General features: G+C 58.6%; 2 protein-coding genes and 1 long non-coding RNA gene across 4 annotated transcripts; 1 reads left to right on the forward strand and 2 right to left on the reverse strand.

Annotated features, from left to right (window-relative positions):
* Positions 1–122: 122 nt before the first annotated feature.
* On the reverse strand, positions 123–6,596 carry YJEFN3 (YjeF N-terminal domain containing 3). The gene is made up of 6 exons (XM_042794700.1): positions 6,478–6,596; positions 3,739–3,847; positions 1,921–2,031; positions 1,715–1,828; positions 1,079–1,229; positions 123–356 (listed from the first exon to the last, which is right to left on the reverse strand). Exons 1-6 carry the CDS (start codon positions 6,522–6,524, stop codon positions 142–144), a joined length of 747 nt encoding a protein of 248 aa, XP_042650634.1. The 5' UTR covers positions 6,525–6,596; the 3' UTR covers positions 123–141.
* A 676-nt stretch (positions 6,597–7,272) lies between these two features.
* On the reverse strand, positions 7,273–11,993 carry NDUFA13 (NADH:ubiquinone oxidoreductase subunit A13). 2 transcript variants are annotated; one of them, XM_042794109.1, is made up of 6 exons: positions 11,957–11,993; positions 11,259–11,345; positions 8,569–8,647; positions 8,392–8,463; positions 8,220–8,289; positions 7,273–7,514 (listed from the first exon to the last, which is right to left on the reverse strand). In XM_042794109.1, the coding sequence occupies exons 1-6, from the start codon at positions 11,976–11,978 to the stop codon at positions 7,395–7,397; spliced, it is 450 nt and encodes a 149-aa protein (XP_042650043.1). In that variant the 5' UTR covers positions 11,979–11,993; the 3' UTR covers positions 7,273–7,394. The 2 variants fall into 2 exon arrangements, with proteins under 2 accessions (XP_042650043.1, XP_042650042.1); XM_042794108.1 differs by lacking the exons at positions 11,259–11,345; positions 11,957–11,993 and adding an exon at positions 8,752–8,904.
* LOC116960084 lies at positions 8,982–18,149 on the forward strand. Its single transcript, XR_006165478.1, has 3 exons — positions 8,982–9,197; positions 12,622–12,682; positions 13,360–18,149. It is a non-coding gene; the product is annotated as an uncharacterized LOC116960084 (long non-coding RNA).
* The last annotated feature ends 743 nt before the right edge of the window (positions 18,150–18,892 follow it).

The following is an 18,892-nucleotide window of genomic DNA, read 5'->3' on the forward strand; positions in this document are numbered from 1 at the left end:
CAAGGCGTGGGACCTAGTCCCACCACAAACCCCCAGCCCCAAACCCTCCCAGGAAGTCACCGTCCCCCCCACTCCCACGTCCCCAACAGCCCCGTGTCCCCAGGCGGACGCCGACCCTGGGGGCAGAGCCCACCAAGCGCTTTATTCCCGGGGGGCTCGCAGGGCCACCACGCACTCGGTGCCGGGGTACTCGGGTGGGTTGAGCTCAAATTTCTTCTGCACGTCGTAGGGCAGGAAGCGACCGGCCACGAAGTGCTGGCGGCCCAGGAAGCGGCGGGCGCACTGCTTGGGCGCCGACAGTGACACCAGGACGTCGGGGCTGATCCCGCCGCTGCTCCCGGCCTCCACATCCCACCCTGCGATGGGAAAAAATAAAAGGAAATGGGGAAGGGGATCAAGGGATCAAAGGGGGTGGCCCGCAGGGGCCACGGTGCTGCCGCGCTGGTGGGGAGGGCGGGGGGGGGGGGATGCTCTGGGGTGGTGGGGATGGGGAGGGCGCAGGGAGGATGGGGTGAGTGTCCCCACACCGCTTGGCGTTGCCACCCTGCGTGGCTCCGGCCGCATCCTGGCACCACACGGGGTTTTCCTTGGTGGGGATTCACCGGCGGCTGTGCCGAGGGCTTCTGTTTGCTCCTGCAGCTGCGGGGGGGACACACACACAGAGCGTGGGGCGGGGGGGGGGGCCGGGTTTGTGATGGCAATTCCAGGACTGGCTACCAGACACCCGGGTGTTTTCAAATTACATCATGTCTCAGTTCAGGGAGTTTGTTATTTATCGTGGATGCCCTGAATGCATCTGCGGAGAGTGGCCGCCAGCCCTGGCTCCCGGTGGGGATGCTGCCAGGATTGGGGGGGGGGGCGAAGGGGGGGAGGGAGGGAAAAGAGTGTGGGGGGGTGTCCCCAGGGCTGTCCCCGCCCTGGGAGGGCCCCGCAGGGGCTCCCCAGCTGCCCAGGCACTGAGCCCAGGGTGATGCCACGGCGAGCAGGGTGACAAACCCAGGGTGTGGGGATCACCAGGCTGGGGTGGGGGTCCCATGCTGCGGGGGGGGGTGGGGAGGTCCTGAGCACGGTGCTGGACCTGAGGGCACGTCCAGGCTGACGATGGGGATGCGGATGTGCTTCAGGGTGGCCAGGATGGCGGCGCAGGGCTCCCTCCCCTCGCCTGCCTCTGCCTCGGCTCCCAGCACAGCGTCCACCACGGCGTTGTAGGCGTCATTGATCAGCTGCACCTTGAGGGACACACACACACACACACACACACAGAGGACACGGTGGGCAGCAGGGTGGGGGGGTTCCCCCAGCCACCCTCGCGTGGGACCCGCAGCGAGCCCCACGCTGGGATCCCGTCTTCCTGCATAAATAGACTCACCCAGCAGCTACTGCCAAAAAAAATAATCCCCCACTCCCTCCTCAAGCCGAGGCAGGGAGGAGCAGGGGGGGGAACGAGGGGTGCGGTGGCAGGGCAGAGCCCGGCACGCCGAGACGCGCGGCCCCAGCCAGGGCAGCGTTTTCGGGTCACATTCCTCCCGTCGAGCCCGGCGCTTCCAACAACAACAGAGCCGGGGGCTGGCGGGGCCGCGGCAGCCGCCGCTGGATTTCATGGCATCCCCAGGCTCCCAGCAGAGCCGGGGGCGGGAAGGAATTCAAAAAATAATAACGAACTCAACCACGTCAGGCGGTGAGCACGGGGAGTGGAGGGGAGGGGGGGGCTCACCTCGGTGGGGAGGTAGGAGAGGAAGGGGATGTCCATCTTCTCGCACTGCGTCGTGAAATCTCGGTACAGGGGGTCTGGGGAGCGTTTGGGGTAGAAGATGGTGGGCTCATAGTCCTGTGCAGAGACATGGGGAGGTGGAGGTGAAGCTTGGCACGGCTTGGGGATGAAAAGGAGGAGGAGGAGGAGGAGGGGAGGAAGATACCTACAAAGATCCGCAGGTGCCGGGCGCACACCAGCCCGATGGCCCCGTTCTGCGCCGGGCCGCACACCACCAGCACCGTGGGCTGCTTCCGCGGCAGGGACGGCAGCGGGAAGGCCTGCCAAGAGGGGATGGGGACGTCGTGCCACCACCGATCCCCGTCCCCGCTCCGGGGATGGCACCAAGCGCCGGGGGGGAGGGGGAGGGGGGTTGGCTGGGGGCCCAGGGCTTGAGGGGCAAATGGACCTGCGGTGGGGATGTGCTGCTGGGTGGGCAGCACGGTGAGCGGTGGGATGGGGACGGTGGCCAGGGTGGGGTGAGGATGGCAGCTGTGGCAGGACAGGGCATGGGACGGGATGGGGACAACGGCCGCAGTGGGATGGCACCCAGGGTGGGTCAAGGCCCGTAGTGGGACAAGGATGATGCCCACGGTGGGACGAGGATGGTGCCCACGGTGGGACGAGGATGGTGCCCGCGGTGGGACGAGGATGGTGCCCACGGTGGGACGAGGATGGTGCCCACGGTGGGACGAGGATGGTGCCCACGGTGGGATGCGGATGGTGCCCATGGTGGGACGAGGATGATGCCCGCGGTGGGACGAGGATGGTGCCCGCGGTGGGATGAGGATGGTGCCCATGGTGGGACGAGGATGATGCCCGCGGTGGGATGAAGATGATGCCCATGGTGAGATGAGGCCGATGCCCGCAGCGGGCCGGGGCTCCCCGCCAGCCTGCAGGGAGGCGGCCGCGGGCTCCGCATACCAGCCGCCTGCAAAGGGAGGCTCTGTTTATCCCTTGACGGATTTTTTCCTGCTCGCCGGAGCCTGGCTCCTGGGCCCGTCCAACAGCCAGAGACCCGAACGGCACGGCCCGCTCACAGCCGCCGGCGCGCTGGATGAAACCGTGCTCGCCTGGCCCTGGCCCTGCCCCAGCGCCGGCCGTGCTGCCAGGGGACGTGCTGGGAGGGGACGGTGCTGGGGACACTGTCTGGGGTGGGGTGGGGGTGGGGATCCCCGAGCTGGGGTCTGCGGATGTTCTCCCCAACTCAGCTTTGTGAGGAAGAGGAGGATGCTCGGCCCTGCTGGGGCTGGTGGTGGGGTCAGGGATGCGGAGGTGCAGGCATCCCCACACTGGGGGGGACCAGGACCAGCCCTGGGGTCCAGAGAGGCTCCAACACCCCAATACTTCCCCTCCACAGGCAATTCCTCTAGAGAGGGGGAGGGCAGGGCACGGTCCAGCCATCTCCAATGGAAAAGCTGAGACAGGCGGGTGAGAGCTGCCGGCCCGCGAGGCACAAAGCTGCCCTTGATCTGCCCAGAGCCTGGCTGCTGCCTCCTCCTCCTCCTCCTCCTCCTCACATCCACCATGAGCACTCAGGGCTCTCAGCAATAGGAGAGGCATGGGGAGCCCCAGGGATCCCTCCAGCACCCTCCTCCTCCCCGCACACGGCAAAGGCGTCCGGTGCCCGGTAGCGCTGACACCCCGGGAAGGGCTGAGCTTCCCCCTCCCGTGGGCCCACGTGAGCCCAGTTCAACCCAGGGGAAATAACAAAGCGAGGCTGAGGAATGTAAAACAAAAAAACCCAAAACCCACCCAGGGAGAGGCTGCAGCCCTGGCACGGCCGGAGCATCGCTTCCTGCTGGGCTCTGCCACGAGCCCTGGCTGTCCCCTGTCCCCTGCCCCCAGGTCTGGGGCAGGAGGGGGGGTGGGAAAGGCCACGCAGGGAGGACAGGATGAGGGTGGGAGAGCAGCCGGCAGTGAAGCCCCCGACCCCGTGGGGTGTCCCCAGTCCCTGTGGGATGTCCCCACCCCGCCGGCTGCCTCACCTTGGTCACAGCCATGGCACAGGCGTGTCCCCAGATCTCGATCAGCTGCTGCCGCCCAAACCGGTAATCCTCCAGCAGCTCCTTCTCGATGGCCTCCGCCTCCGCCTTGCTGCAGGGGGGGAGCGGGCAGCAGTGAGGACAGGGGGACCCCCCGGACCCCCCCCCTCCCTTCCAGCCGAGCCCCTCAGCACCCCGCTCTGTCCCCAGGGTGAGGAGCAGGGGATGCTCGGGGGCACGGGGTGAGCAGGCTGGGGGCTTGCAGGGCTCGAGGTGGGCACGGCCGGCGGCTCTGGGCTGGGGATGTGCACGCTCGGCACATTCGGGGGCCCGGCACGTCGGGGTGGGGGCTGTATTTCGTGCGAGGCACGGCCCTGGCAGCGGCCCCGGGCTCGTGGGGATCGGGCTGTTATATAAAGGCGAACAATGCTGCGGTTGTTCCTTTGCTGCTGAGCCCAGAAGTTGGCAGGGCCGGGGAGCCTCCAAATTGGACAATAATTGTTCACATCTGTTGGCTCACCTGCGCCACGGATGGGAACAGCGTGTGCCGGCTCCAGCGCGCGCTTGGTGTGGAAGGGATGGAGAAATCCAGCCCCCGGGAGAGGCCGGAGTCGGGATGCCGGCAGCTTGGGGATGAAAACCCGCAGGCCTGTACGGGGGCTGGAGGGCCCCGGCCATGCTCTTGTTTTGGGGGTGCACACTCACACCCTGCTTGGTCCCAGCTGCGGGGAGGGGTCACGTTGGCCCCCCGCCACGGGAATGGTGGGGTGCATCCGGCCCCGGGAACCAGAGGGGTTACGGGGTTGGGGTCCTGCTGGGTCCCTGCCTGGGGAGTGGCCCCATGTCCCCTCGTGTCCTGGCAGAGCCCCCACTGCCCCACACGCCCCATAACAGGGTGTTCCCTGTGTGTCCTGGCAGAGCGCAGAGACCACCGAGAGCCGACATCCCTGGGGCATCCTGGCAGACCCCAGAGAGCCCCCAATTCCCCAGCTGGTCTGGCTGACTCCCCTCCCCATCCCACACTGCCCCATAGACCCACCATGCCCCCCCCCAAAAACCCCCAGACCCCATGCCCTGGCTGTGCTGACAGATCCCCTCAACCTCATAGACTCTGGCTGTGCTGGTTGACCCCATAGACTCCCCCTCACCCTCTGCACATCCTGGCAGACCCCGCAAGACCCCAGTGCCCTGGCTGACCCCCCAGAAAAAAACTCATCCCACCCGATCCCATCCAGCCCGCCCCACTCCATCCCAAATCCTTTGGTGCCCTCTAGTGAAGCCCAGCCCAGCCCCAGCCCCACAGGAGGGTCCTTTGGGCAAACAGAAGGGGAAAAAGGGGCCAAATACGGCCCCCCCTCCGGTGGTGGTGGGGGAAGTGGCTCTGAGCGGGCCCCGGCACAGCTGTGTTGTTGGTCACCCAACAAAAGGCACATTTCGGCTCTGACAAAATTCCCCACGTCTGCTCCAGGGGAGAACATTGCCCGTAATCGCTGCTGGCAGGGAAACCTGGGCCCCGGCCCGGGCTGGCTCCCGCTGTCCTGGCATTGGCCCCAGGGAGGGGGGGACACACGTCACGGGGCTCCCGGGGTCCTGGCTGGCTGCCCACCCCCCGGAGCAGCATCGCCCCCAAAACGCTCCGGGGTGCACATTCGCTCCCCGCTCGCCCCAGGTGTTGCAGTGGGGCTTTGCTAAAGGGCCTGGGGTCGTGGGGGGGAGCGTGGGAATGTGGCTCCCGGGCCCTGTGCAGGGGTAGGTGCTGCTCAGAGCCCAGGGGACACCCAACAAAGCCCAGTCCAACCCACTTCCCTGTGTTTCCCAGAGGGGGACGGTGGGTGGCTGGGGCTGCTGCTGGGGCAGAGGCCTTACGGGGAGCGGGAGGAAGAGGAGTTGATGGATGAAGGGCTCAAGAGCACCCCCAGGGTGTGTGTGTGTGTCCCCACCGTACCCCATCCCTGGAGCAGAGCACCCCAGCTCCGCACCCCAGTTCTGCATCCCACCTCTGTGTGTCTGTTCCCACCCCACACCGGCTCAGCTCAGCTCCGGGACCCCCCTCGGGAGGCAACAGCCCTCCCCAAGAGCGGGGTGTGCCCGTCTGTGTCCCCCCCTCCCCGCCCCGCGGCGGGTCCCCCCACTCCGCTCCCCGCGCTCCAGGAGACATCCCTGCCGCAGCCATGGAGACCCGGGATGCGGTTGCTCTGGCAACCGAGGCTATTTGGGTACCAGCCCCCCTCCCCCCCCCCCCCTCGCCCCCGCGGCTCGGGGGTGCGAGGAGCCGGGGTGGGGATTGCCCTGGGGGACCGACTGTCCCGGGGGACACGCGTGGGGACAGCGCAGGGGCAGGAAAGCGCCGAGTCTCTGCCCGGAGGAGCGCGGGAGCATCAGAGGGGGGAGGAACCGATTCGAGGGCTGGGTCCCGGGGCAGCGCGGGGCGGGGGGGGGGGGGTCCCGCCCCACCACCCTCTCGGGGTCCCCACCACGTCCCTCGTGGACCTGGCGCCGGCCACGTCCCTGAGGGCAGCGGGGACCAGCCCAGGGTGAGCCGGAGCGGGGCGGTGGGGTGGGCACACACACACACAAAACTCCGGCAGCCCCGGTATGGGGCGCACGGTGAGGGGCACGAGCGCGGCGGGACCCCGGTATCCCCCCCCCACCACCCCGAGGCTCGCGGTTTTCCCATTGCGCGGTCCCGGGGGTGTGTGGAGGGACTCCCCCGAGGCCGGGGGGGGGGGTCCCCGGACTCACCTGAGGTACCGGGGCGGCTCCCGGGCGCGGCCGGGCGCGGAGCTCATCCCGGGCAGCGGCTGAGCCCTGCGGGAGCGGCGGCAACGCGACCCCCCCCCCCCCAACCTCGGACCCCCCCCCTCCCCGCCGCCGGCGGCGGCTTTTCATGGTGCCGCCCGGGGGGAGGCGGCTTCGGCTGCCCCCGCCCCGCCCGACCCCCCCCCCCTCCCCGGGAGCATCGCACCGGCCCCGGCCCGCCCCGCGCCCGCGGAGAGAAGAGGGGGGAGACACGGGAGAAATCGCGTCTGTGAGCGCCCCCCCGCCCCCCTGCAAGCAGCATTTGGGGGGGGAGGGGGGCAGCTGCCTCCCCTCCGCTCCGTGCAACGGGATGGCGTTAAAAGACTTAAAATCGGTGTTTTTCACCCCAGCCCCGCTGGAAGCTGCGTCTGTGGCATCAGCGAGCGCGGGGTAGGGGGGGCTGCAGGGCCGCCCCACCCGGCGCCTGCCAGACCCCGACCGGGACACGGGAGGACCCCAGCCCCTCTGGGGCGCCTTGGGCCACCGGAGCAGAGCCCGGCTCAGCCCCGCGGCGAGTATCCACCTCGGGGCTGGGGGCCACATCCCACTACTCCCCCCCCCCCCCCCCCCCCAAGCCACCCCGGGTCGGGGGGGGGAAAGCGAGAGCCAGGACCCGCCCCCAGGCACACATGAGCATGGAAGAGCAGCCAATGTCCCCAGAGCAGGTGAATTTTTTCCCGGAGCTGGGGGGGAAACGTGGATGGGAGCGTGTGCGACATGGAAACACACACAGGAGCGTGTGGGACACAACAGATCCAGGTGGTTTTAATAACAGGGGGGGTCAGGGCACCCCGGGGGGGCTGGTTCCAGGCTGGGGGGGTTGTTGCCATGCCGGGGGGGCCGGCAGCCCGCGCTGCCCCTCAGACATAGTACTGCAGCCCGAATTTCTCGTTGTCCATCTCACCCGTGGGCCGCAGGTAGTAAAGCTCGTCCGTGGTCGGGGGGACCCAGCGGTCAGTGTGGAACAGGGACTCACCCACCTGGGGGGGGACACACGGAGGGCTGGGGGGGGCGCAGCCACCGTGCCAGCTTGTGTGTCCATGTGTCTGTCTGCATGTCCATGTGTCTGCTAGTCCATCCACGTGTGTCCACGTGTCTGTTCACATCTGAGCGCGTGTCCGCCCGTCCGTGTCCAGGTGTGTGTCCCCATGTCCACATCCGTGTGTGCCCACATGTCCGTCTCTGTCCGTCTGTACGTGTCTGTGTCCGTATGTCTGTGTGTGTCTATGTGTCCCTGTGTCCACATGCCCATATCCGTGTGTGCCCACGTGTCCGTGTCCATATCCATGTGTCTGTGACCAGGTGTGTCCATATGTCTGTGTGTGGCCGTGTGTCTGTGTCCATTTGTGCGTGTGTCCCTGTGTCCACATGTCCCTATCCGTCTGCATCCATCTGTGTCTGTGTGTCCATGTCCACGTGTTCATGTCTGTGTGTCTGTCTGTGTCTGTCCATGTCCACATGTCTGTGTCCATGTCCATGTGTCCACATGTCCGTGTGTCCGGTTTCTCAGCCCCTCTCAGCTTTCCAAGAGCTGTGACACTGACCCAAACCCATGGGGACGGCTGGTTCCCGCCCCATTGCACCCAGGCAGCCCCCGGAACAGCCCCCCCTGCACCCCTCACCCCGGGCACAGCCCCCCCCCACGGACGGGCACAGCCCCCCCCCCCCCCCCAGGAATCACAAACCTTCCAGCCTGGGACGTCTTTCATGATTTTGGCCTCTTCATCCAGGTTCTCCCGCAGCAGGCGGAGGGTCCTGCGGGTGAGGGGGGACGTGAGTCCCGGGGGCGGGGGGTGGGGGGTGTGTGTCCGTGGGGGGGGTGTCCGTGTGTCCATCCCCGTCCCCCCTCCCCGATACCTGCGGTCCGACTCCGCCTGCAGCAGCGGCATCAGCGCGATCCGCGCTTCCAGGTCCTCGATGAGCAGCCGCCTGGGGGGGGGGGGGAACACCGGGGGGGGGTGTCAGAGCCCGGCGGTGGAAATCACGGGGGGGAACCCCGAAATAAAGGTGAGGGGGGGGGGGGCGGGGGGGCACCTGCGCTCCCGGTTCCATTTGATGAGGGTGTAGTAGCCCAGCAAGAGGCTGCCGATGCCGAGCGCGAAGAGGCTGTAACCTGCGGGGGGAGCGGGTGAGGGCGGGCACCGGGGGGGGGCACCGGGAGGAACCGGGGGGGCACCGGGGGGGGAATCTTTCCCCACGGAGCCGCCCCCCGCCCACCTGAGAGGCCGCGGCGCGGGAGGTGCCGTTTGTAGTCGATGGGGCCGTACCCGCCCGGGGGGGCCATGTCCTGCTTCACCTTCCCCGCCGCCATCGCGGCGGCCGCGCTGCGCGTCACTTCCGCCGCGTCCCACCGGAAGCGCCTCCGGGGGGGGGGGGGGGGACGGGGGGAACGGACACGGCGACGGCACACCACGTGACACCGGCTTTCCCACACCCCCCAATAGCACCGGCCGCGCCTTAAAGGGGCAACGCAGCCGGTGGGTCCCACCCCCGCCGCTCTCGGTGCGGCTGCGGGACAGACGGACGGACAGACCGCCCACCCCCGGGCGGGGATAGCGGGGGGCGCCTGCATGCACGGATCCTGCCCCCGGGGGTGCTGAACCCATCGGTGCACGGCCACTCCCGGGGCACCCCCCTCTCCGTGGGACCAAACCCCCAGTGAGGTGCGGGGGGCGGCTGCTGGAGCTATTGGGAGAGTTGGGGGGGGGGTGTGGGGTGTGTTGGGGGTGCCCCCGGGGTGCCCCCAGCTGCGTGAACCCGCCAAGGCTGCGGCACTGGGGAGCGCGCCCTGAGAAACGCGCACCCACCGGCGAGCACGCAGCAGCAAAAGCGTGCAAGCGCGCAGCAAAAAAGTGCACGCAGGCAGCAAAACAGCCTGCACCCACCCAAAAGCGTGCACCCGCCAGCGAGCAGGCAGCAAACAGCCTGCACCCACTTGCAAACGTGCACCCAAAAGCGCGCACCCGCCAGTGAGCGTGCACCAAGGCTGCAGCCGCGGGCAAGCACGCAATAGTACGCTTGCCCCCCCCCCCCCCCCCCCAAATTGCACCCACCGGCGAGCACGCAGCAAAACCCACGCCAGCGTGCACCAAAAAGCGCGCTCGCGCTGGGGTGCGCACCCGCCAGTGACCAAGCCCCCCAGCCCCTTGCACCCAGACCCCCGGTTGTGCTCTGTCCCCCCCCAGCCCCAAGGCACCCACTGTTGGGGTGGCACCGCAACCAGCACCCACCATTTTATCTGTGCAAACCCCCCAGCCCCGGCTGCACCCCAGCTGTGGGGACCCCCCACGGCACCCCACGCCTCCCTGGGTGTTTTTTGCCTGCACTCCCAGACTCTGTGAGCCCTTGGATGCTTCAGATCAAGGTCACTCATGTTTTAAACTCTAATGGGCGGCTGTAATCCCCCAGATGCTGCGGGGAATTAATCATTTTGCAGATGGCCATGGGGCAGACACCCACCGGGATGCTGGGGGCGGGAAAAGAGCACCCCAGGGAGGGGGGACACGGGGAAGGGTGAGCCCAGGGATGCCCGCGGTCCTCGTGGGATGCACTGGTTGATGTGGGAAAACCTCCTGCTCCTTGCTCCATCCTGAGCCGGGATCTGCCCCCGCACCCACTGCAGCTCATTCAGCCTTTATGGGAGATCAACTTGCTTGGCTTCCGCGGTCCCAGGTCGCTTCCTTGCAACTGAGTGTGCTGGGGAACGGAGCGGGGGGCAAAGGCCCTGGGAGGGGAAGGAGCTGCCACCCCGGGACCTGCTCGTTGGCTCCGGCCTCGTCTTCCTGCCCCCACTTTCAGCAGAGGTGGGGGTTAACCCTGACGGTGCCCTGTGATTCTTACTGGCAACCCCCAGGGAAGCGCATCTGGAAAACACGGGCGTCACCTCCCTGTCCAGGCATCTTCCCGGTGGGAGCCCCTGGAATAGGCTGCACCTTTGGGCACAACTACAAATCCAGGGCTCCGGCAGCTTCTTGGCCCATTGAAAAAACAAAACCCATCCCCTTGGTCCCTTCATGGTTTGCTTTGCTCATGCTCCGAGCCTGGCCAGAGCCCAGTCAAACCTCCTTTTCCTCCTCCTCTTCCTCCTCCGCTGCCATGGTTCCAGCTGCAGCTTCCCTGGGGGTTTCCCACCCCCCAGCCCCACGCCAGGAGCTGTTTCCCCACTTCCTGCATGGTCCCTTCATCACCTTCCCCAGGCCCCGAGCTCCGGGGTCAGTCCCACTACCCTGAGACCCTGAGCTTTTCCTTTTGAGGATGCTGCAGCCTTGGGGGGTGGGGGGGGGTGTCACCCCTGCGGCAGCTGCTCCCCACCCTGCCTGGCCTGATGGAAATCTCCTGCTCCATTTGTTTTCCCAGCTCTGAGCTGGTAGAAAGTCATCGGTGGCTTGTGATTAAGCTCACTGAGCTAATGAGCCAGGAAAATGAAGGTGTGGAAGGGATGGGGAGGCAGTATGTTGGGATTTTTCGGTGGGGGAGGACGTAAGGTAAGTGGGAAATCACTCAGGGCACGACTTGGACCAGCTCTGGACTCTGCCAGTGCTCCAGCCCCACCACGCACCTGGGGAAGGCTGGAGAAACCCCCCAGAGCCACGCGGAGGGGGCAGGGGCTTACAGTTCAGGGGGTGAATTAAAGACGCTGGACGAGGGGAAGGGGAAGAGGAAGTTCAGGCTCGTTTCCCAACAGCCAGGGTTGTGTTGCTGGGTTTGGAGGATTTAACGCTTACCTGGTGATTTTTCCGGTGGCAAATCATCCGAACGAAGCCGGCGGGACTTTGGCAGGACGCCCACGCGCATTCCCTGATCCAGCCCGGCTGTGTGAGGGGAGGGAGAAGAAAAGTGAGGAGAGATCAGTCAGCTCGTTTACAAAGAGAAACCCCCTTCCAATTTCTACATTTAACTCCGACCAGGTCTGGTGGCTTTGCAGGAGCCCGAGACTCCCTGGGTCGGTGTGGGGGGCTCAGGGAGGCTCCATCTGCTGGGAAAAGGGAGACCAGAGCCCTGCTCGGCTACTAGCTCCATGCAAAGGCATCCCAGCATGGTTCCTGCTGCCGGCTGATTGCCAGGAGGTGCAAAACCCATTGGGTTTTGTTTTGCTGCCTCCCCTGCAGCGGGTCGGAGGGTGCTGGGGGACGGGCTGGAGCATCACCTCGGCATTGCTGGGGATACACTACCAAAAAAACCCCTTTTTCGAGAAGGGGGCCGAGTGCCCAGGACTGCCCCCCTCCCAGTGAGGGGGAAGGAATGGATTTGATGAAGTTTCCACCTATCACCTGAACCCCTAAACTTCAATTTACCCTCTTCTAGGGCTGTCAGCTCCAAACCTCACAAATCCCATCCAACAGCTCCGTCCAGCCCTGCTGAAATGGGGGCGTGGGGTGTGAAGCTGGTTTTGTAGCACCCCCCACCCACTTATCTCACAGACCTGGGGCTAGTTTTAGCAGCATCCTTCAAGGGATCAGTCCTTTCTCTGCAGGACAGTGGCCACCAGGAAGAGCACCCAAGGAAGAGCACCCGAGTGCTCTCCCGCTCTTAAGTCTGACTTAAAAGCAAAGCTTTGTTACTGCAGAAAGGGAACAAACAGAAGTTTTGTTTTTCACAAGTCATTATTTCACAGCTTGGCTTGTCTGACAGGTTTCCTTTTGAATAAATTTTATCCTTAGGAGTGGAATTCCTTATTCAAATATTTGTTATTAAGGCAACTGACTAAGCAACACCTCAGTATTCCCCTCCGAACTGCCTGGAGGGAGGGGGCTGGGCTGGTTCCAGCATCTCCTCGCCCACCCGCTCCCTGCCCTGAACAAAACCCCGAAGTGTTCCAGCCTGGGACGGCCTAAAACACCTCGACAACTTAGTTTCCCCATCACTGCCCAAGTCCGGTGTGGGGAGTGGGGGCTGACATGAAAAACAGCTTTTCAATATTTTACTTGTATTCTAAGTCTCTCACCGGTGCGCCTTAAACCTACTGCAGCTGTAATGATGAAGAGCAGCTCCCTTGTTCATCATTTAGATTTATAGTTTAATAGCAAGGTATTTAAAGACCCAAACTTTCCCTTCTTCGTACTGATCACAACTTTTCTTTCTCCCCAGGCCCAGGACAGCCCCTCAAGGTGCAGGACAGGAGGGAGCAGCTCCCACCTTCTCACGCAAGGTGAGACCCCGAAGCCGGCGTGGAAACGGGGAGTGGGGAGGAGCTGATGCAATCCCACCCCGGCGTTACATGGCTGCTGCAGCACGCTGCTGCTGCTGGGAGTGGGCCAAGGATTTGTGAGATCAGAACGGACCTGGAAGCCTCTTTGCTCCCCTGGGAATCCCCTCGGCGAGGAGTAAAGCTGAGCATTCGGGGGGTGGGTCATGCCATGGGGCAGCCCCGGCAAGCAGAGGGAAAACTCATCTGTAGCTGCTGGGAAATGGGAATAAAAGAGGTTGTGGACACTATTTCAGGGTGGAGTGGCACGGGCTTAACGCTTCAGGTGCTGGCAATATCTAAATTAGCACAACAGAATTACCTCGGTCACTTTTGGGATGCTGACCCAGGGTTCAGCACCTCTCTACATTACCTGGTTCAGCTGCCCCCCCTCCCCGAGCCTGCCAGGTTCAGGCACCACCATCTTCTACCACTTTAATCCACAACAGCTCGATGGTTTTGGTACCAAAATAGCCCAGTGTTAATAGCTTGCATTTCAGCAGTTTTGCAGAAAAAGGCTTCCTTGGTAAGAGCCTTCACCAGCACAGTAATTAAACAGCTTTGAGGAAAATGAAATAGCTTGAATTAAACTGGTTCTTGAACTTGAATATTAAGAATTTGAGAGATTTTTCCAATTCCAGAAGGCCAGAAGAAGCTTGCAAAGGACCCAAACCCCCAAGCCCCCACATCCTACGAAGGTCAAACATTTCAACGCTGTGTGAACGCAGAGGAGGGTTCAGGTCAAAGCTGACCCGGTCACTTCCAGCGGAGCCGGGAGGTGGGCTGGGGGGTCCCCGGCTCTGCCTGTGCCGCTCTTGGCTGGCGGTGCAGATCTGCTCGTAAAGCCAGCCTTCCTCGCTGTCACCTCCTCCTCCTCCTCGCCGCGCTGCCCCGCAGCACGCAGACACTCCTCCCAGCGCGTCGGCTCTTGCAGTTCCAAAATGGAGTTTTACGACGCCAAAACAAATCATTCCTGCTTTTGCCCAGAAAAAGCCACTTTTCACCCTCAGCGCTTTCAGGCGTTTCCAAGGGGGAGGCTCACCAGAGCCCAGCCGGACCGAAACCGGCACTTCCGAACAGCATCTTCCCCCTCGCCGTGGGGCAGGGGCTCAGCCCGTGGCTGGAAGCGGCGATCAGAACATTCCTGGCAGGATGAGGCTGGGATGCTTGGTGAGGATCGGAGGGTTTCGTTTTGCCCAGTGAGGACCAGTTAGTGTCACAGACACAGACCGACCGCCCAGGGCTCGATCCAGCACGTGCACAAATCCCGAGTTACCGTTGTGCCATCTGGCCCTCGACGATACAAACGCACACGCTGCGCATGGAAACCCGAGCTGAAAAAAAGAAACCCCGTATTTTCACCCTGCCTTCAAGCTGGGTTCATCCTCGAGCAGGAACCGCGTCCTTCTTTCCTCTCTCCTCCCAAACCAGCGACTCCAGAGCACGAGCTGTTCCTTCGCCTTGCTGCAAGATCACCGTGAGCCGAAAGACGACGTGTGCGGCTGCGGGGAACTGCCAGTACCAGGAGACACCGAGGTGTGGTGGGACTTGCTCCTTCCCAGGCTGCTGAGTGATGCTCCAACGGCTTTGTTTTTATCCGGAATCCGGGACAGAAATATTCTGGCAAGATTCAAATTGGCAATCTAAATCTTCCCTTTCTCCTCCCAGAGGGTAGCGATCCACCGGCTTTTTCGTGCTATCCTGGCGTTATTTAAATAAACTTATGAATGCATTAAAGTATTTCAGGAGGAACACGGGGTTGAATTTCTGGTTTTGGAATTGCAGAGCAAGCACAAGTGCAGCTTGCAGCCCGTTCCGTGGCGTGAGGCAGGACACAGGCATCTTGTTTAATCTTCAGCTTGCTTACTTGGGGGGGGGGGGGGACAAGTTTTTATGACAGAACACACCCAACAGATGAAAATCAGCGGGTAAGTGAGCGCAGAGAGCAGCAATTCCGGGGCGAGATGGGCTGAAGGGGCCTTTGTGTCTTGTTTTTGCCTGGAGAATGTGTGCCCTGTCCAACGGCATCTGGGAGGACATTTAATCCATTTGTAGCTTTGAATTTCAATCCATGAAATTCCACATGGACTTCATCTTCTCTTCTCCTTTCCTGCTCTCCCATCAACCTGTTTTTTGGGGAAGAAACCGTGTTCCTGGCAGAGGAAAGGAACAGACCACAACCTTGTCTCGAGCGGCCTCACCAATACACGAGTGGTGCAGAAGAAGTTTTATCTCAAAACCGATCTACTCGAAAGAAGAGGCAGACCCAACAGTTTGTCCATTTGTTTATTGTCATTCAAATACTAAAAATCCCTCACAATACAATATACAGTTATTGATTTCAGATTCTTCCACCATTGAGACTGGCTATCAGGTTTTAGTGGGAATTTTTTTTTTTTTTTTAGTTTTTGTTTTATTATCAAAGATTTAGAGTCACAATAAATACAAGTGACAAAAACATACCCTGCGCTGGTGTAACGTTACTCTGTTACACTCCTTTGTTAGGTGATTATAAACTTTTTTTTATCTTCTTTTAAAAAAAGCACGATGCAAATTATTTCGCTAAATGCAATATACAGCATAACTCTGCCTTAAGCAGACAAACACTACTGCGGTTCCTTGAGGTCTTTTTGCATTTTATATATATATATATATATATATTTTTATATATATATATATATTTATTATTTAAAAAAAAATGCCTTCTGTGCCCCCTCCTCCTTCCAAAAGGAGGAAGTGAGAAATGAGCCAAAATAGGGTTTCTGACGAGACCTGCCTAAGCCTGCTCTGCTCTACTCCTGTAGCCCAACTCCCCCATTTTCCATTCTGAACTGTATTTTGGTAAATTTTCTTTTTTTTTCCTTAGTAAGCAAAAAAATGTGACCACTAGGCTCTGAGAATTCCAAGGTAAAGGAATGGTTCTCTAAAATGATGATAAAAATATCTATAGAAAAAATCCCGACCCCAAGCTATCTCGAATTTAAGATTCACCAAGAGTCTCCCTATTACAGCTGGAATGCCATGTACAGGAACCCCTAGAATACAAAAATTAGCAAAGTCACCCTTTACAAGAACTGGAAACGCTGTCCAAGTCATCTGTGCTAGAAAAATAACAAGTTCAACCAGGCCACTTGTGTTTCTGAGCAAAGGACTGCAACCTCGCCAACGCTCAGAAATCAGCTAATAAATTAGGTTATATAAAAAAATAAAATTAAAAAAACCACACAGCTCCCAAATTGCAACACGGGTTTCAAATGAAAATCCGGGGTTTATTTCACAAGTTGCTAAAATCTAAGTACAATAGTCATTTTCATTATTACTGTATTATAAAATCTTGTAGTCGCAACGTCTCAAAGAAAGGTTATATGGCTTGCAAGAACCAACGCTGCTCTAACCCTCTCCCCAGGAGAGGGGGGAAGCAAGCAGCATCTGAGCAATGTCAAACCAGCTCATGCAGCAGTTTGCAGCGAAGCAGTGGAGGGTCGGGGAAACGGGACATGATGCCGGATACTCCACCTGAATGATACCGATTTACGGGTTAGACTGTCGAGCAGCACGTTCAGTCTCTTGTTCTGAGGGAGCTTTAAGTAAAATGGTCTTTTTTTCCGGGAGAGGGCCGATGAGGTGACTTTCGGACAGCTCTGCGGCAGAACTAATAGCCCTTACGGAGGCAGGAATCCCAAACATGACAGCAGTAGAAATAAACCAAAGATTTGTTCTTTAAAGCGAGCCTAAACCCCCCTCCTTCACACAATTCCCCAAAAATTTAACCTCTAGGGCGTAGTAACACCATTATGTGAATAGTCCATCTAATTGAGCTTTTCTGTTTGCTTGTTGGTTTTTCAGGGTTTTTTTTCCCTGCAAGAAGGGGCACATACAGATGGGGAGGGGGAGATTTGGAAAGGCTGTAACAAGTGTTTTAAGGACTATCTAAACCTAGCGTGGTGCCTCAACTAGCCCAGTTCAACACTACTCAACTGAATATGCAGTTTTGACTACAAAGGAAGAAGCCATTCTTCTGGCATTTAACACATGTATACCACTTAAGTCTTTTCCTGGTGCATTTATCTAAAACTCTGCAGAAACACATATGCAATAAATATATCCTCTAACTTACGTGCAACACTCCAAGAACCACAGATTAAAAACAATGTCAAAACGGGTTTGAATCCCGACAGCCTTATAGCCACGTAGCACTTTCTGTTCACTTACAAAACCTTCAGAATAATTCTGTCTCAATACCTAAGGTAGTATTCGTGGGTTTTATTCTACATTAAATGAAAACAGAGTGTGGTCTGGCAACATTCTGTTTCTAAGACAGTGTGTGCAGACTCATTTTTATTTTCAGTTCCAAATCTTAAAATAAGTCTTCTCAATTATTTTAAGGCTTATTTTAAGTCTCCCCTATCCATTGTGCTGAAATGAAAATTTACAAGCTGCTGTACTGAACTGGCGGTATCCAAAAAAGTTTTGACATGGCTTTTATAACAGGCAAGTTTAATACTTCTGCCTCTCTTTCCATTCCTCTTCCTTCCAGCATCAGCTGAAGCTAAAGCCACCCCAACACTGGAAAGAAATTGTGAAGCTGTCCAGCCTTCCCAAAAAGGCATTTGGATTTTTAGTTTGAGAAGTTTTGCTTGTTCTTTTTAAACAAATGCACTCTTCCCAGGTGATTTAACAGTGCTAGACATTTGCATCAATGATGAGATAATGCAGGCAATTTATGACAAGAGAGAAAAAAAACCCCAAAAAAACTCCACACAAGTAAGGAGCTGAAACTTTTTCTTAATATTTCAAGGTGCAAAAATAAAATGCACTCAATTTCTCTCTCCACATCTCCCAATCCAAAATATCTTGGAATGAAAAGAAAAATTAAAAACTCAAACCAATTCCTCTCATTCCCATTTAGCTCTTAATATACATTTGTAAAACAAACAAAAAACAAAGTCAAATTGAAATTCTAGGGCTTTATACAGCAACAAATACCATTTTGCAAAACTAGGTTTTCTATACTACCGAACAGTTTTCAAAGTATCTAAATACTGATATTCACACAACAGAAGAGGGGCTAAAACGGAACGAGTTTTCTTCTTCACTATGCAATAGTTAGATCCGAAGGGGGACAACCCTATACAGTTATTGGTTTAAAGTTAGATCTAACAGTAACTGCTAAGAAAATAGATTCAGCATAGACTGAATAGTAACCCCTTCCCCCTTTTCTTTTATATATAGATATATAGATATATATATATAATTTTGCAAATAATTCTTATCAGCACTACTTCTAGTACTGATATGCAACATAAGTAGTAAGGCATGTATTTCTGCCACTTGAATTCAACTTTAATTTGGGAGAAGCACAGGGAAGGAGGAGGGAAGATGATGAGAAAAAAAAAAAAAACAAACAACAAAACAAAACAAAAAACCAAAACCAAAACCAAACAATTAGACCTGATGGATTTGGGTTTAACCTGTGGAATCCCCAAAATATATTAAAACCACGTAGAAACTTGTCCTTAAAGCAGGGTTACCTAAAGCTCTATCAAAAATGAAATACTGAAGTGATGGACAGAGGAGCATGCTTGGTACGCCTGGAAGAACGGAGCACTAGAGGCTCAAGGCAGGCAGTCCTGCCCCCACCACGTGCTGGCAGGGTCACTGGGCCACCGCAGGGGACCAGCAGCGCCCGCGTCTCGGCGCCATCGGCAGAGGAAGGAGCCCGCGACCCGACGGCAGCCTCCCGCTGCTCTGCGCCCTCCACTCGCCCTTTCTGATTGCGTGCAGCTTCTGGAATTAATTTTTTTTTTCCTTTTTTTTTTATTTTTTTTGTTTGTTTTTTGTTCCCCTCCCACCCCCCCTTTTTTTTCCTTTTTCTTTCTTTTTTTTTTTTTTTTTTTTTGAGTAAAATTGCTCAAAACAACAACAACAAAAAAAACCCTCCAAAAAGAAAATAATCAAAAACAGTTCCACTTTTCAGTCTCTGGGAACATTTGAAAGGCCCAACTGCTCTTCGCTGAATTAGAAAGACTGAACAAAGGTGTTTGTCTATTCAGTAAATTAGATTTTAGACTACCAACAGTTCAAAGTCTATTCAAACAGAATCCAACAAAAGTGAGAGACTTCTGCGCTGGTTCCCACCTACCAGACAAGTTTTGGTGGCAGCCAGTCCCTTGG

The sequence above is a fragment of the Tyto alba genome, unplaced genomic scaffold, assembly GCF_018691265.1.
Source record: "Tyto alba isolate M040663 unplaced genomic scaffold, T.alba_DEE_v4.0 Super-Scaffold_20000042, whole genome shotgun sequence".
Taxonomy (NCBI): Eukaryota; Metazoa; Chordata; class Aves; order Strigiformes; family Tytonidae; genus Tyto; species Tyto alba.